We start from the raw sequence: 18,481 nt of genomic DNA, 5'->3' as shown, positions 1-18,481 counted from the left end.
GTGCCACTGGGGTTTCTCTGGGGCTGCAGCTGCATCTCTGTCATCTTCTTCGTGTCATTCGGTCCCAGGATCAAAAGGGGGCATCTCCTTCACTGCCTGTGGTCAACCAGTAAAGCTGTGGAATGCTGCTGTAGAGAGGGTCCCCAGCTCAGCTCTCCTCTCCAATGACTCTTCTGAGTCATCCTTTGGTCCTCTGGACCATGCCTCCTATCCTTCATGGCACACTTCTCCAAGTCAGAGAGGGGGCATTGCTCAGCCCCTTCTCATGAGTGAACCAAAAGCAGTTTGAAGACCTCTTTCCAGCTCATAAAGGCCACTCCCTATTTTCTTCCCTAAAAGAGGTGGGTGTCTGGTACCCCACCCACCCTCTTCACCTCTGGGGTGTGACCCAAAGCCCCATCCAGGATGCACCTTGGTAAATGCCACTTGGTGCTGAGGTACATTCATCTATCTGCCTGACAGCTCTTCCAAGCAAGCACACTCTCTTCTTGCCACTCCAGTAATTCCATGAAAAGTCTGTGTGAACAGGAGTAAAGAGAAGGTGGCAGCACCTAGCCCAGGGAAGCAGGGAGTGCTTCTCCAGAAAATGACATGGAAATTCCTTCCAGTGCTGATGGAGGGTCCTCCCACTCGCCCTGCTGGACTGCACATGGCATCTTTTGTTATTCTTTGTTAATCTAGCACGTGGAGTCCTTTTTCTGTACATCTTTAGCCCTAGGCCTTCAGAAAGAGGTTGCATCAGCGCAAAGCGATCACGGGCAAGCCACAATAAGATCTGAGTTCATGGGCCTCCAAGTCCACTGGGACTTTGGTGGTCCATCTGCTGCCTCCTCCTCCATTTGTAAAAAGGCTCAGAAGAAGAAGGAAAAAAGAAAGATGAATATTATAGAAACATCAGACTTCTTTCTTTTCTGCTTTTCAGATCTCTTGATCCTGATGGGATGCCTGCCTTGTGAGAAAGCAATAGGGCACATCCAGGGGGACTTCCAGAGAAAGCCTTTTTACTGGCCCCAGCTTTCTGGAAGGTTTATTCAAGTTGGATAAACTTCAAAGGGATCACAGAGCAGGCTGAGAAATGTACCCGAAGTCCAGATGCTTATCCAAACTGCCTGAAGCTTTCAAACTGGCTGTCAAATCTCTCCAGAGCTGGCATTTCCAGCACGGTTTTGAAAATTCCCTTCCCCTGTTGAGCCCCAAATGCTAAGAGCTTTTCGGAAACTTTGACCTATTTTTTTCCTGCCAGGAGCAGAGAGGTGTGCCAGTGACGAGAGAAATGAAATAAGGCAAACTCTTGAGGCTGCCAAATGTCTCACATGATACTTTTAGATAAAGGAGGAGCCAGTTCTTACTTGATCTCTCACCACCAATTCTCAGTTAACCCTGATTCCAACATAAAACATGAAAAAGCAAACTCATCCTCTTCGCATGGAAGTAGCAGCCAGTTTTTGACAGTGGACGAGGACAGATGTTAAAGTGCTCCCATCGGAAGGCCAGCTTCTTTTCAACCCAATCTGTGAAGGCCTAATTGATGACGGGCTTCACGATAAAGAGCACATTGGCACGAGTAGAAACAGAGAGAAGGAAGGACCAGCTGTTGAATTGAGCAGGTTGGCTTTGAAGGCCAGAGGGGGCAAACCGCTATGAGGAAACATCAAACCCATCCCCTCTGAGGACCACCAGGGAATGGATCCTTACAGAGTAAGGATGCTTTCTTCTCTTTTCTCCTCGAGTCAAATTCATACTACTCCAGGGGATCCTACAACAGGCGAGGTTTAAGCTTTCATGATTTGAGTGCTTGTTTTCCCCGGAGTTGGAAATTGCTGTATTTTCCTGGACCATGAAGAACCAGATGGGAAGCTGAATTTTATAGTCTCTTATGTTACCATGGTCAGCAAAAAAAAAAAAAAAAAAAAAAAATCCATGGATTTTGCTCATAAGTAGGAGTTGGGTAAGCTTTTAGGGAAAAGCAGGAGCAGCATGCACCTTCCCTTCCTTTCAGGGAGCTCGCTCACATTCCTGCCTGTCTTCATAGTGTATTTATTTCAGGCTTTGAAGGCAACACACAGATCATGAGGATTGGCAATTGATGAGTACATTTCCACTTTCTATTTTGTGCCGGGAACAGTACCAGGCTCTGGGGATTCAGAGGCAACCTAGACAGATAAGGCCGCGCCCCCATAGTGTCTAGCAGGGGGACAGCAGAGTTAAACAAACAGCTACAATAACATGGGGTGATGGGGCAGTACCAGGCGCCAGGGGAGCACAGAGCTGACAGACCTAACCCTGTCTAGACAGAGATAGATGTAGGCAGACGGAACGCCGTGTGCCAAGGTCCAGAGATGACTGGGGGCAGCATGCTGAGTGACGAGAGACAAGGGCATGTGGTTGGAATGTGGAGTGTGACGGAAGGAGATGGTGGGAAGCCAGGGTTTCATGTGAGGCTGTGTCGAGTCAGGTTGGCATAACAGGGAATTCTTAATTTGAGAACCCCTCTCAAATTTGAGTGAGAGGGAAAAAAGGCTGCTGCCTGTTTATTCTGCAGAGAAAAAGCCCCAAATCTGATGTCTTCTGGAACGGAAATCTCCTTTTCTGTCATAATATTTTCCCTTGTCACCCGAATTTAACAGAATCTGTTTAGACTCTTCACATGTGGTCCATTAACCCCCTCCGAGACTAACTCTTTTTGTCATTGTCCTGAATAGTTTGTGGGAATAGAACGTATCAATGTAGCCTCCATATGATCTCATAATGAAAGGGGTGTGTGGCCAAATTGCCATGTCTGCTGTTCTCATTTTTCTGTTGGTTCTGTGGAAAGCTACAAATCACCCTCTGCTCCAAGGCATGCAACTGGAATTTAAATTTTGGAACTGGATCTAGTCAGAATCAAAGAGAATTAATTCCATAATAATTAAGGGGGTATTGGTATTCCTTCTCAGTAATCATTACTGGAGCTTGGTGTTGAACCAGGATGCCAAGAGGGAATGATGTGTCTCCAGGGGTGGCAATATTTTCGTGGATGGTCCTTCCATTACCAAGCTCTGCCTCACCTCTCATGGGTCAATCATGGGGCTTCCATGAACTCAGGAAAGTACTCTGCGCTCTAAAAAAAAGGGCTGGAGTCCAAGTTTCCCCCTTTGGCTAGAGCTGAAACAAAAACAGGAACTTCTCCACCCACCTCTGTCTGCCTCAGGTAGCTGAGGTTTTGGAAACAAGTTGATTGTTTTTCAGTCTTTGAAAGCTCCTGACCTCCATTTTACCCAGTCCTCTCCAAAATAAACACACCTGGACCTGCTGCAGGTCCTCAGAGGCGTAGCCCTGGACTTGGCTTTGGCTGGTTTCCCACTGCCTGAGAGATGATTTGGATACCCTTGACCCCAGATAGCACAGATGTCCAATAGAACGTGCTCCTATGAGCCCTTTGCTGGGCAGAGGGAGCTGGGGTGTGAAATTCTCATAGCTTAATCTTCAGCATCTAGATCAGAGTCTGACAAGTGGTGGGAGGGCAACAGGTTGTTGTGCTTGTGGAACAAAATGAGGGCATCTCACACTGCCCCAGTTTGCAGGCCAGGTGTCACTATTCTCTCTCCCTTGACCTTTAGCCCAGACTGCATGGCTTCCTTCTTTTGGAGATTTTGCAGTTCGACTCCACTAATTGTTTTGGACTGTGCATGTAGGGAGCGGTGGTGATTTACAAAGGCAAAGAAGACCAACTAACTACTAAGTGCTGATGAGTTAAGTTGGACCTGGCTTCAAGTCTGCCTTCTCCATTTCCTTTTGATAGTTGGGAAGTAACTTAGCTGCTCTCGGCCTCAGCTCCTCATTATAGAAGGGTAACAGTATGTCAAAGGATTGTGGTGAAAATTGAGGCAATACATTGTACTTAGCACAATGTTTGACATGTAGCAAGCATCCAGTACAGGATACTGCTACTACTGATAACTATTAATAGTCATTGAACTCATCCCAGGCACTATTCTAGGCATTGGGGATAGAAGAGTGAATAAGGAAAATGACAATCCCATAGTATACATGTAAACTTTAAAGAGGACAATTCAAGTAGTGACAAGTGTTATGAAAAAATAAGACATAGTGGTATTATAGATGACTAGAATGTGTGTGTGGGGGCAATGCTACTTTATTTTTTTTAAAGATATATTTATTTATTGGATGTGCTGGCTCTTCATTGCTGTACACGGGCTTTCTCTAGTTGCAGTGAGTGGGGGCTACTCTCCCGTTGGGGTGCACGGGCTTCTCACTGCAGGGGCTTCTGTTGCGGAGCACAGCTTCTAGGCATTGGGCTTCAGTAGTTGTGGCTCATGGGTTGAGTTTTTCTGCAGCACATGGTATCTTCCCAGAATGGGGAATCGAATCTGTTTCCTGAATTGGCAAGCAGATTCTTAACCACTGAACCACCAGGGAAGCCCCCAATGCTACTTTAGGTCTGGTATCAATGTCTTCACCCAAAGAAGTGAGATTTGAACTGAGACCTGGATGGCAAGGAGAAGCTAGCCAGTGAAGAGCCAGTGGAAGAACATTCCAGGCAGAAGGAACTGCTAATCCAAAATCTAAAAGTGGGAATGAGCTTGGTATGTTCCAGAGGTGGAGACCAGGCCAGCACAGTTGGGAGTGACCTGAGGGCCACAGTGGCGGGAAGAGGGGCTGAAGACGCAGGCAGGGTCTTGGTTACAGAGGGCCATAAATGCTATCAGGATGAGTTTAGATGTTCCTGTAAGAGTTACTGGAAGCTGCAGGAGGAGTTTAAGCCCAGGAATGACATGATCTTATTTACATTTAAGACAATCATTCTGGCTGCCCTGTGAAAAACAGAATGTGGGGGAAGGAGTGAAAGCAGGGACATTGATCAGGAAGCTATGGTCATGCTCCAGGCCACAAATGATGGTGTTCCAGACTAGGGTGAATGTGCCAACTCGGTCTATTTTCGAGCTAGAGCGCACATGGAAGTGGGAGAGTGTGTGGAGAAACAGAGGTCACACAAGAATGATCCACGGTTTCAGGCCTGAGAGACTGGGTGGATTTTCAGAGATGAAGAGGAGGAATGAGTTTGGGGGAAATTATCAAAGAGAACACTTCAGCAGGCAGGCTATAATACAGCACAGTGACAGTACCAAGTGCAAAGCGTGGGTAACTCTAGAGCTGGTGGGGATGTGGGAGGGTTCGGTGCAGGATGGGGTTGGAATTTAGTTGTTGTTGTTTTTTTTTTAATTTACTTATTTAATTGACTGTGTCAGGTCTTAGTTGTGGCATGTGGGCTCAGTAGTTGCTCCACGCTGGCTTAGCTACCCCACGAGGTATGGGGGACCTTAGTTCCCCGATCAGGGATGGAACCTGTGTCTCCTGCATTGGAAGGTGGATTCTTAACCACTGGACCACCAGGGAAGTCCCTGGAACTGAGCTTTGAAGGAATGGACTTGGGAGGGCTGCTGGTTGGGTAAAAGGAGTGGTCTGAACACAAGTCTGGGCATGAATAGGTGCCATAAACTCATTTTTTCCAGATTTCTTTATATACTGGTTTCTGACAGTAGAGGAAACTGAGACTCAGAAATTCAATGACTTGCCTGAGGTCATAGAGTTAGAAAGTGGTAAAATCAAGATTCTCCATTCCAAAGAAAGGGGGCTGAATGGTGGAACTGAACACAGGAGTACAGAACACCAGACGAATGGGCGCTGTAAGACATAAGATGAAAAGGTGCGGCTGGGCCAAATTGTGAAGGGTCTAGTGTGCTGCAATGAAGAGGTTGGACCTTATTTTGTAGATGTGGATGAAGGCAAGCCATTGTGGGTTCTCCAGTGGACGAGGAGCATGATCAGCATTGTGATTTTGGAAAGTGCTGGCTGTCAACTGAAAAAAAAAAGGCAAAACATGAGCGCTGTGAGTTGTCTTATTTGGGGCAAAATGAGGACTATAGTTTGGGAGAAAGCATTTCAGATTTTTCTGAAAAACTGCTCGAAGTGGTAGGAGGAAGTTCAGTATATATGTGACTTTGGTGAAAGGGGAGTACATGTAATCAGCCCATATTTTTTTGCAGAATGTGTCTGCCAGTGATGAGAAGCAGATGTCACCATGGAGGATTTTAGTTCTTTTATAGATAGAAGGCGATGCAAGAATGGGGCTCATGACATTGTCTCCTGAAAATACCTAACTAACTGAAGACCTATTCAGTCAGTTTTCCCCAGAGCACAGAATGCCTCATTCCTAATCTCCACGTTTAACTCCTTTCAGGGAGTGTTGAAGGCCAGTAGCAACAGTGGCTCATAATTTGATCCTTTGTAGAGACAGATGGCAAGTGCCAATTTGCAGGTGACAATGGCTCGAAGGCCAAAAGTGACAACATCTCGTAACACTGTTAATTATTTTTAAAAATACAGGTTCTGGAGATACAATGGCAGGCAAAATCAGACACAATCTGTGCCACACAGGACTAATAAATTAATCAAATAAGCATGCAAACAAGTGGAGAGCCTAGATCACAAAGAAGCAAATAAATACACGACTGTGAGGCCTTTGTCAACTAAAAAAATGTTTAGAGTTGTGAGTCAAGTTTTATTTGGGGGCAAGATGAGGACTGCAGCCTAGGAGAGAGCACCTCAGATAGCTCTGAAAGACTGCTCCAAAGAGGCAGTGGGGCAAGGTCAATACATAAGATTGTGATAAAGGGGGAGTTCAATGCAATCGTGCACTTACTTCACAAAGTTTTCTGCTAATCGCGAGGAACTGAGGTCACCATCAAGGGATTTAGTGCTTTTCTAGATGTGAGGAGATGCAAGGATTGGGATCATAAAATCAGTTCCTGAAAATATCTAACTATCTAAAGACCTGTTTCATCAGTTTCCCTGAAGCACAGAGTGCCTCCCTCTCCGCCCCAAATTCCCTTTGGGGAGTGTTGGAAGGTCAGCAGCTGCAGTAGCTCAGGCAGACGGCAAGGGCCCTTGTTGGTGCAGCTCAGTCGCTAGCAAAAGCTCTTGGCAAGTGCCAATTTGTAGTTGACACCTCTTAATAATCAAGATTTTACTTACATTGGGGATCAGTTCTCAAGACTTCCCTGATGAGACCTGGGGCATCCACTGACCCCAGTTCTAGGCTACACTATGCCCCTAAGCCATGGTGAACTAGAGCAAGTCACTGGACCTATTTCCCCATTTATGAAACAAGTCAGCCTTGTGTAACTCAATGAAACTATGAGCCATGCCATGCAAAGCCACCCAAAACAGAAGGGTCACGGGGGAGAGTTCTGACAAAATGTGGTCCGCTGGAGAAGAGAATGACAATCACTTCAGTATTTCTGCCTCAAGAACCCCATGAACAAGATGAAAAAGCAAAAAGATAGGATACCGCCTAGGCAGATAGATGTCCAATACCCTACAGGGGAAGAGAGGGGGAAAAGCTCCAGAAAGAATGAAAGATAGTGTTGCTCAGTCCCTGTTCGAGTCTTTGCGATCCTAAGGACAGGCTCCGCTGTCCATAGGATTCTCCAGGCAAGAACACTGGAGTGGGTAGCCATTTCCTTACCCAGGGGTCGAAGCCGTGTCTCCTGCATTGCAGGCAGATTCTTAACCGTTCAAGACACCAGGAAAGCCTGAACGAATGAAAAGGCTGGGCCAAAGTAGAAACAAGGTTCAGCTGTGGATGTGTCTGGTGGTGAAAGTAAAGCCAGAAGAGATCCTAGATGTCTAGTTTCCATCCATTCTGACGGCTTGGAATTTTCCTGTCCAAATACCATACAGCCCACTCCAAAGTTACTGACATGGTGTCCTGACATTAGAACGAAGTACTTCTAGCCCTAGCCTCTGTCCTTCCCAGGAGTCCTCTGTTCCCCGTTGTCAGGGTAACCGCCTGGGCCTTCCCCTGGTGGAAACTTGGACTGAGGACAGCAACTACGCCACTATCATGCGTCCTTTTTGCCAGGTTAAAACATGGCCACCGCTGCAACACCCTACCCAAGTTTCTCTCTCGAGACCTACTCTAGAGCAAGAAAGGGAGGAACAGCTGCGCCAGCACAGCAAACAAGTTTTCCGGAATCCGCCTCCGGACCCTTAGCTTCTCCGGCCTCTCTCTGTGAGACACCGAACCTCCGCCCTAGAGCGTCAGTTCCGTCGACCCCTGAGTCCAGGATGGACAGTCTCATACCTATCCAATCAGAATAGGGTCCGCCCCCAGGCTCCAGAGGAGGCAGGTTTGACGCCTGGAAGCTCCGCCCTCGCGGACGTGTGACGTCAGAGTCGCCATGGCCAGCTACCCTTACGGGCAGGTGAGTGTGAGGGGCGGGCGAATTCAAGTAGGGACCTCGCTAAGTTCTGCCCGGAACCCCCTGCTTCGCTTTCTCCCCGCCTCCTCCGCCCCTTTCCCACGCTGAGGTTGTCTTCCGCGAGGTTGCGCAGGAGAGAAGGGAAAAGGGATGGTCGGTCGCGCCTGGCTCACGTCACGTAGGCATGCACGTCTGGGAGGTCGTGTCGCGCCCCCTTTGACGTTGCGCACGGGAAGATTTGGGGCTCTTGGACCCCAGAGTCAGAGTGCGCTTGGCCTGGGCCCCACAACTCTCCCAGGACTCCACCGGGGCCTGCAAGTGGGGTCATCAACGCCAGCAGAACGTTTAGAGCACTGATTCTGTCGGTATCTTTTGGGGAGTCGATAAAAATACACCTCTGACTTACTGCATCTGAATAATCAGGAGAATCTGTGATTTTAGCAGACTGCCCTAGTGAGCTTGTCTGGCCACTGATTTTGTCCTGTACCTCCATTTCACACATAGAAAAAGTAAGACCCAAGAAGATATGGAATTTATCCGAAGTCATTAGGCCCCAGAACCCGGAGCTGCCAGCAAATGCCTCTTCCCCACTTGCTAGCGCATCTTGCTCCAGCCAAGAACGCCACAGCAAGGTGATTCTGTGGTCAGAACCCGTTGTTGGATGACAGAATGATTGAGTGATCAAGTGCAGTTTGGAGTCAGAGGAAGGTTCACATCTTGGCTCCATCACTTAGTTTAGAGCCCTTAAGCAGGGTACTTTTGCCCTTCTGAGTTGAAGTTTCCTCCTCGGTATAATAGGGCCACATAATAGGATCTATTTCATAGAGCTGTTATGAAGAATAATGAAGTGATGCTCGTAAAACCTTTGGTACAACTAAGAGTGTAATGGGTGTTACCTTTTAGTATTTTTATTTTTCCTAGATTCCTAGAAGGTCAATGCTGGAAGAGCCCTCAAAAGAGTTCCTTCATTTTATTAATTTACTTTTAAATGTCATTTATTTGGCTGCCTCAGGTCTTAGTTCCAGCATGTAGGATCAAGTTCCCCAACCAAGGATGGAACCTGGGTCCCCTGTGTTGGGAGTGCAGAGTCCTAACTGGTGGACCACCTGAGAAGTCCCAAGTTCATTCATTTTAAAAGGAGGAAACTGAAGCTCAGAGAGGGCTCCTGAGTTGCCCAAGATCACACTAATTTAGGAGATCAAACCCATGCAGGAAAAATTGGCAAACTGGGTCACATGGGCTATTACTAAGCGCTGTGTGTAATCACATACCGAAAGATGTGGCAAGAGCCCTCTTAGGCAGTGCAGCCCTGTTCACAGTATTTGGACATCCATATTCTCAATCGTGAAGCCTCTATAAGCAGGCTCGCAGGAATAATTGATTCAAATTATAACTCTGGAAAGAACCCAAAGAGGTTAAGTGGCTTCCCCATGGTTGCACATAGCAAGTGAGGGAGCATCTATGCTAGAACTTAGAACTTTTGTTGCATACTTAGCAGAGGTAGGAAAGAGAGGCGCGCCGGGGCTGAGGTTAGGAGGAAGTATAACCAAACTCGGTTCCATTTGCTGAGGCTTGTGAGATGTTAATAAGTATTGCTGATGTGGGAGTATGGATAAATAAGTTTGGGAAATACTCTGTTAAATATAGCATAGTAAGTTTTTCATCACAAAACATCTCAGAATTCTTAATTTGTTAATAAACGTTGTATGTTTGCAGAGAGGGACAGAATATGCAGTGTTTCTTGAACTTACTTAACCATTGAAAGCTCCCCCTCCCTCTGTTTTGAATCTGATCACTTTTTTGGTGACACTGGTATTCTTGAGGAATATAGTTTGGGAAAACATTGCCACGGTGCATTGTTTCTTGGTGGGTGGTCTGCATTAGAATTTTTAGGAGCTTGTTAAAAAAAAGCACGGTTTAGATTTCCACCTCAGACCTGTTCTGTACCCAGAAAAGGCCCAAGCATCTGCATTTTAGTAAGCTTTTGGAGATCATTGGTATGCATCCTAGGAGCAGTGACATAGAAATTAGGAACCTGAACTTCCAGGTTAGACCGAATTGGGCTAGAATCGTAATTCTACTATTTAATATTTATACCCCTTTGGACAAATCATCTAAGGGCTCTGAGTCTCAGTTTCCTTGCTTGTAAAGAGGGAGGAATAATACTTCAGAGGGCTGGAAAGAGGATGAGATACGGTAAAGCCTGTAGGCAGCGTGGTGCATTGCTAATGTGTAGTGTGTACTAGCTTGTGGTGGCATCGCTCTTGCTGCTGTGATCACTGTTATGCCGTGCTGCCTGGCCTTATGCTCAGTGAGATAGTGAGAAGGAGCACAGAGAGAACTGTGCCTCAAGTAGAAGAAGAAATGCTTTTCCATCACCATACCTTTGTTCCTCCTATCCAGCTCCTGGTCCACAGTGTTGCAAGAAAGGAAGTGTGTTGTTTGAAAGCATCCGAAGAATTAGTACTGACTCTCCTCCACCCAGTTTGTAGCCCTGGAGGATTCTAGCCTCCTGTTAGGAATCAAAATTCCTGTAACTTTCCACTGCCTCCTGCCTGGGGCGTCCTCAAGCATGGACTGGGTGTTGAAGAAGTAAAACTCCAGTACCCTTTGGTCCCATTGGGGAGCCAGCCTAATGGATTTCAGTGTGTAAGAGCTTGGTCTCTGAGACCAGAGAGATTTGGCTTCAAACCCCTCCACTCCCATTTCCTTGCAGAAATTTCCCGCCAAAGTCTGAGGCTTGGTATCCCCCTTTTTAAAAATGGGATCATGGGTGTACCTACCTCAAGGGTTTCTGTAAAAATTAAATGAGATAATCCGTGTTAAGTGAATGATACAGTGTTTTGGCATGTAGTAAATACTCCAGGTGGAAGAGTGATACAGACACATAAATGGTAGAATCAGCGTGATGAGTATTAAATGGGAGTAAGAATCAGGCCTGCACAGGAGAGCTCCCTAACTCAGTCTTGAGGGAAGGAAGGCTTCTTAAAGGAGATGACATTTAAGCCAAAATCCGAATATCCAGTAGGAGTTGGCTGCATGAAGAAAGTATTCCTGTGGAGGGAGTAGTGTTCACAAAGGCCAGGAAGCAAGAGCCCAGTATTGTGGAAGAATTTAAGGAGATCAGTCTAGTTGTGAAGAGGAAGGGGAAATGGTAAGAAATGAGACCAGAAAGGTAAGCAAGGACTAGAGCTTAAAGGGCCTTATGTGCCTTTTTGAGGAGGGTGGACTTGTGAGGGATCGCCTAAAGAGTTTTATCCCATTTGTGCTTTGAAGCTGTTACCAGGGGGCACTCTCAGGATGGGTTGAAGCAGGGAGACCAGTTTCAAAGCTGTTGAAGTAATCTAGATGATTTGCAGCCAATTAAGCCGACTGGGCTCTTTCCACTGTGGGAGCCCAGTGTGCCGTGGCCGAAAACAGCAACCCCTGTAGTATATACAGCCTGTTGCCCAAGGGACCTTGGCGACAGCCTTTTCCAGTGGACGTTCGTGATTGGCATGCTGTCCCTAGTCTAGCCTCCAAGCAGGTTATGTGCAGTGCCTTTAGAAAGCGCTAGGGGAGAGTGGCCAGGTACATTGTCCAAGTCATACTGTCCATCCGCACCAAGCCGTAGAACAAGGAGCTTATGATTGAAGCCCTCCGCAGGGCCAAGTTCAAGTTCTCTGGCCACCAGAAGGTCCCCATCTCTAAGAAGTGGGCATTTACTTGAGTTTAATGAGGATGAATTTGAAAACATAGTGGCAGAAAAATGGCTCATCCAGATAGCCGTGGCGTCAAATACATCCCCAATTGTGGTCCTCTGGACAAATGATGTGCCCTGCATTCACGAGAGCCTTGGCGCTGACCCCTCCTTATTCATGCCCACCAATAAATCCTACTTTCCTGTCCAAAAAAAAAGTTATCCAGGTGAGAGAACAGTGACCTGGGGAACATGGAGCTGGGAGGTAGAAGTGCGAACATTTGGTGCCTAATTGAGGTGACAGAGGAAAGGACAGAAGAGGGGTCGGGGAGTGCTCCAGGGTGTCCCTTCATGCGATGTCACACAGAGGGAGGAGCGGATTTGGATGGAACGTCAGGAGGCTGTTGGATATGAAGGTCTGTAGCTCACAAGAGATGAAGCTGGAGAGAAAGATTTTTAGAGTGTCAGCACAGAGGGGGTAACTGAAGTCTTGGGACAATTCTTGGCTCTCTGTTAATTGGCTGCAGTCTTCTAGCCTTTAAATATTTTAGGATGTTCTGCTGGTGAACGCCCAAACCACTCCTTCTGTAATCTTGTGACTGTTTAACCCCTTAGAATGGGCTCTAGCCTCCTGCAGCAGGCTGGGGGTGGCTCCAGAGCACAGGCTTGTCTTTGCAACACAGCCGACTCTTCCCTGTCACCTTCAGCATGGACCAACCTTTGACACCTCTGAGCTTTACTAGCATCTTCAGGGTAGAAGAATGAGCTCTCAGAGCCAAAGCAAAGTGTAGGACTTTCTGATTGGGTTGTTTAAGAGGGGGTGAGCTCCCTTCTGGGGCTTCCTCGGTGGCTCAGTGGTAAAGAATCTGCCTGTGATGCAGGAGATGCATATTTGACCCCTGGATTGAGAAGATCCCTGGAGGAGAGCATGGCAACCCACTCCAGTATACTTGCCAGGAGAATCCCATGGACAGAGGAGCCTGGCAGGCTACAGTCCTTAGGGTTGCAAAGAGTCGGACATGACTGAAACGACTTCACATGCACGAGCTCCCCACCACTTATGGGAATGTAAGCAGAGATTCCAGATGGTGCTAAAGAGATTCCATCATTGATTGAAAGATTGGACCGGGAGGGCTCTGGGGTCTCTTACAATACTGTGGCTCTTGAATTGAATCTAAGTGCTGGAGTGAAAACAAGATAAAATTCTTCTGCGTCTCCCTGATTTCTGGGCTTGAAGCCTCTGAAAGATCACCTAATCCAGCCTTTCCCCCTTCAACCCTGCCCACTGTAGAGACCCATTATATTTGACACATATATTTTGGACAATCCCTGCCACTGGCGTGTGGTAGACTCTCACTCATTTATCGTGAACACTTACTTAGAAGAGGGTAGAGTGGGTGGAGTCATGCAGACCCTGTTTTAAATCTCACTATTTCTAGCTGTGTTCTTCCAGGCACATGATGAAACTTTCTGGTCCTTAATTTTCTCATCTGTAAAATAGGAATCATAGCCCTTACCTCATAGGACAGAGGATCAGTGAGAGCCTTAATAAAATATTAATTGCTCCCTGCCCCCACCCAAACTTATCAAATGTATTTTACTTGCAATCAGTAAAGACATAGGATTAGTTTGGAAAAGACCCTGATGCTGGGAAAGATTGAGGGCAGGAGGAAAAGGGGGCAGCAAAGGATGAGGTGGTTGGATGGCATCACTGACTCAATGGACATGAGTTTGAGCAAGTTCCAGGAGATAGTGAAGGACAGGGAAGCCTGGTGCACTGCAGTCCGTGGGGTCACAAAGAGTTGGACATGACTTAGCAACTGAAAAATAATAACAACAACAAAGGGTTAGTTTTCTGTATTGTTTTGGAAACCATGGTTACTGAACTTTTCCTGTCTTTTTTTCCTCTTTTTTTTTTTTTTTTTTGGATAATCTCATGTTTATCAGCGTGTAATGCTCTTGGAAAAACCTCCTAAAGGAGTTGGCAAGTGACATGGAGTAGTATAAAAGGACATGGAGTCAGGAACTCTCTCTCCTGTTTCATTTCTGGTTCTGACCTTTACTAATAACTCAGTGGCCCTGGAAATCGTCTTCCCCAGCCTGGATCCTGGTGGTTTTACTTTCTTCATCTTATGATGCAAACTAGAAACCTGAGTCATCCTAAACACTTCCCCTTCTTCACTCCTCCTTCCATCGCTTCCCTAATCTAATTAGTTGCCAAGTCATGTCTAGTCTATCTTTGAAATAGCTCCAGAATCCATCCTGTTCTGAGTCTGCTGTCTGGTTCAGACTCTGCTTGTCCAGCACTTTAGCTGCTTCCTCCCCCGCGAGCTCATCCTCCACACCCTCTGCTGCTTAGTTCTTCTCTAAGCAAGGCTGTGATCACGTTTCTTCCCTGTCGGAAACCCTCCTATGGCACTCTGTTTCCCCTGGCGTAAAGCTCCACATCTTCTGAGTGATACTCATTTGTTCGAATTTTTACGGAGGCTTGTCAGTGCCAGGCACTGTGCTGGACACTGGGGTGCTGTGATCAGTGAGGCCCAGTGTCTGCCCCGAGGGAGCTCACTGTTTTGTGACAGAGAGAAATTCTTCTAAGATGCAGGTCCCCACCAGGTAACCGAAATGCAGCAGGAGAGGTGATGGGACAAGGAGCACGTAAAGAGCTTGCCTTTCTGAGTTCACACTGCGTTCTTGCCCCTGCCCCTGGTTTTTAGCGCACTCCCTGACCACTCCATACTCGCCCTTAGGTCTGTGCCTTTGTCTTTCTTCTCCCTTCTGTCTGGGATGTCCAGTTTCCTTTCGGAGAATTCCTGTGCGCCAGACTCTGCCTCCTCCAGGAAGCCTTCCTTGAGCCCCTGCCTGCATGTGTTCCTTTTGATTGCTTATTTATCATTTGACAAATGGAACCAACTCCTCTACCCATGCCTCTGAATAGCATTTAAGTCGATTTTTCTGATGACATTGATCGGATTGTATCACAGTTACCCTGAGCTCCTCAAGGCCAGGCCCTGTTCTGTCTAGCACAACTTAACATTATTGCTCTGTAAAGTCTTAGTGAATGAATGAAGTCTTTTAACAGTTGTCCACCTCAGTTTCTGAAAATAGGCCTTCTAACACCTTCCTTTTTCTTCTGTTAAAGGATTGTTGGTGGTGTTTGCCAGTAGCATTTATGTATGTATGTGAAAGTGCTTTGTAAACTGTACATCTCAGGGCTTTAATGCAGGGCAGAAGGGGAAGGGTTTAGTTGCCATCCGCCCCCAGGACTGTGACAGCACCGAGGTCAGAAGCCCTGCTTGGAGAGCCCTCGCCTGATTGTCGTGGGGGCGTTTCCCGAGGTAAGGACTACGCCTCAGGTGTCCTCAGCCAGGAACAGTTTACGGCTCCGCTCACAGGAGTTCTTGGGAGCAGCGGCTCCCTGGCTTCTTGTCCAGCCTGTTCTTTGGTTTACCCAGCCCCTGCGGAGTCCTGTCCCCTGTTCTAGCCTCCCCTGGAATGCTGTGCCCTGATGCTTAAGGCAAGAGCCCTGTCGCAGAGGCAGTGGGAGACCCTGTGCTGGGCTGTGAACAGGGGGCGGTCTGCCAGCCCCTCCCCCGCACCTGGCCTCCGTTTCTTGTCTGTGAGCTGGAGGGGATCGATTGAAGAGGTTCCCTGCGCATGTCTCCAACTCCATTGGGAATCTTTTAAAATTTTATCTGTTATTGGTCGTGCTAGGTGTTTGTTGCTGCACGTGGTCTCTCTCTAGCTGTGAAGAACGGGAGCTGCTCTTCCTTGCGGCGCGCAGGCTTCCCGCTGAGGTGGCTACTTTTGCAGAGCATGAGCTCCAGGACGCATGGGTTTCAGTAACTGGCCGCACAAGCTTAGTTGCCCTGAGGCACGGGGAATCTTCCAGGACCAGGGATCGAACCTGGGTCCCTTGTATTGGCAGGCGGATTCTAAACCACTGGACCACCAGGGAAGTCCCCCTTTTTATTCTTCACTGGTCCCATGGCACCTGGCTTGTGTGTCCATTTTAAACAGCTCTTTCCTCATGCTGCGTTGTTAAATGTTACAGAGAGTGTGTCCGTGCTCCTTCGAACGTTTCCCTCTCCTTTATACACTGCACCGCGCCTCCTGCACTCTCTTCCCTCCCCCCCCCCCGTGCCAGAGTTTACCTGGCGCAGGGCTTTGCTGATAATAATAATAATAATAATTAATATAACAACAGCAGATATGATTTATGCCAGACACTGTTGTTAGAACTGTTCATCTTGTGTTAGTGCTTTTCAAAATGCCTTTTGAATCAGGAAAGGTTTTGCAGGGCTCACGCACAAGCTCAGAAGGGAGGGTTTGCGAGCCCGCCTGACTGGGGCTCCGGAAACCCCACCTCCAACCACAGCAGCTTTCTCTTGTGAGTTTTTAGATTTGTATTTATCCAAAGGTTCTTTAGCTAAAATTTAACAAAAACTGTATACATTTCTTGTAATCTGCGGAACAATTCAGTGAGGAAAGGATTATTACGTATTTTGCTTGTGAGAGAACAGGCTTAGAGAGATTAAGCCACTGGCACATGGTCATGAAGTCAGCTGATGAGAGCAGAGTATGAACTGAGATTTGCCTGTGACTTCATTATCTGTGGAGGAGTCTTGCCATGAGCTCTGGCAGCTTCCAGGGCAGAACAGCGCCCATGATGCTGAGTGGGGAAGGGCCTGCCACCCACCCTCCCTCAAGAAGCTTCTCTCCCTTAAGTAGGCAGTCCCTCTTTAGATCAAGTGTGAATTTGGCCTCAGCCTTGAGGGTAACTGTCCAGGAAGCCATCAAACACAATTAAAAGAGAAAGTCTGTGTTCACACTGGCTAGGCCACTGGTGGTTGGTCTACGATTTGTCTGGATGGTGCATCCTCACAGTTTTTGGAGCTGGGCCCAGCTGCCATTTGTGCCCCTGAATTCAGCCTGTGTGCAGAGGCCTCGAGGCTGTCCTCTGCTAGGCCTTTTGCCGGCCTATTAGGGAGATGGAGCCGAACACTCTGAGTCTCAGGGGTCCCTGACTAGTGGCGTGGGGACATGATCAAGAGAGGGAGTGCTCCCATGTAGGCTCTAATGTACCCATGGCCCGGGCTTAGCAGCCAGGAGACCTGCATTCTGGCCTCAGCCCTTCCACACAGTTTTCTGTGATTTTTCTGGACTGGAGTTTCCTTCTCCATAGGGGAGTGCTACTACTAATAGCTAATGTGTATTGAGTGTTTTGTGCTAGGGTCTCTGTCAGAACTCCTTACGTGATAGGCCTTATTTCATTCTCATACTAATTGGTAGGCAGGCACTTCTAAGCAAAGAATATTGAGGTTTAGAGAGGCTAGTCATTGGACCAATTAGTAAATGGCAGAACCCCAACTTGAACTGGTCTTTTTCACTCCTAACCATTGTCCTATATTGTTTTAGGAATAGGGTCTTGCCTGCCTGTCTCACAGAGCCGTGGGTGAGTCCGAGGAAATGTTTTTGCATCGTGAGCTAGAGTACAGTAAGGAAGACGTGCTCTGGGTGCATCCATGCTATGGATGCACCACTGGTGACTGGGAGGGTCAGGGGCATTGCTGGAGATCACATTTGTGCTGTGAATTCTGCAAGTAGAGGTGGGGGTACCGCAGAGTGTGGATTTTGAATTCAGTTTGATTCATTTGCCTGCTCACTGATACAATCAGTATTCACTGAGCATCCATTCTGCCCTGGGGGCTGGGGATAAAGTGGCAAACCATCAGGATGCCAGCCCCTGTGGAGCCTCTTGGTGTGCAGGGAAGGGCAGGCTTCCAGCCCTGCCTCTGCAGGTCACGGGCAGTGTGATTGGGTAAACTGTATGTCGTCTAGAAGCCTCAGGTTCCCCATCTGAACTGTGGGATCATGAGTCCAGCCCAGCCTGTAGGATCAATTGAAAGAAAGGCCGTGGCAGGGCTTTATAACTGTAAAGTGCCGTGCCGTGGCTAGTTTCTGGCCCTGTCCTTCTGACCGATGTCTTGCTCTTCTTGTAGGGTTGCCCAGGAGCTGGAGGACAAGCACCCGGAGCCCCTCCGGGTAGCTACTACCCCGGACCCCCCCACGGTGGAGGGCAGTATGGGAGTGGGGTACCCCCTGGTGGTGGATATGGAGGAGGTCCTGCCCCTGGAGGGCCTTATGGACCACCAGCTGGTGGAGGACCCTATGGACACCCACACCCGGGGGGGCTCCCTTCTGGAACTCCAGGAGGACCCTATGGTGGTGCAGCCCCAGGGGGCCCCTATGGTCCACCACCTCCAAGTTCCTACGGTGCCGGACCTTATGGACAGGGACCACCTCCTCCAGGTAAGTAGGGGTCTTGGACTCCAGGTGCCTTGAACCTTGTTCTGAGTTATCCAGGGCCCTGTGTGCCCTTCTGTGGATGCACAGGCAGCCTGCGCTCTGGCTCCTAAGCATCTTGTCTCTAGCTTCGCTTGCATTAGCAGAATGAGAAGTCTGTTAATTAGCTTTGCTGTGGTGACAACAATTCTGGAATCTCTGGCTTACAGCAACAAACGTTTATTTCTGTTCCTCG

General features: G+C 47.9%; 1 protein-coding gene and 1 pseudogene across 1 annotated transcript in view; both read left to right on the top strand.

The window, feature by feature from the left end:
• Positions 1-8,127: 8,127 nt before the first annotated feature.
• Positions 8,128-18,481, top strand: part of PEF1 (penta-EF-hand domain containing 1) — a 17,866-nt gene continuing 7,512 nt past the window's right edge. Inside the window, exons 1-2 of the mRNA XM_065930279.1 lie at positions 8,128-8,267; positions 17,943-18,252. Of these exons, the coding sequence (XP_065786351.1) occupies positions 8,244-8,267; positions 17,943-18,252 (334 nt within the window). The 5' untranslated portion in view covers positions 8,128-8,243. The remainder of the gene's footprint in view (positions 8,268-17,942; positions 18,253-18,481) is intronic.
• LOC136165789 (small nucleolar RNA SNORA70) lies at positions 11,618-11,735 on the top strand (annotated as a pseudogene).

This window comes from Muntiacus reevesi, chromosome 3 (genome assembly GCF_963930625.1).
Source record: "Muntiacus reevesi chromosome 3, mMunRee1.1, whole genome shotgun sequence".
Classification (NCBI taxonomy): domain Eukaryota; kingdom Metazoa; phylum Chordata; class Mammalia; order Artiodactyla; family Cervidae; genus Muntiacus; species Muntiacus reevesi.
Note: the sequence above shows the minus strand (reverse complement) of the source record. Positions and strands in the feature narration are given on the sequence as shown.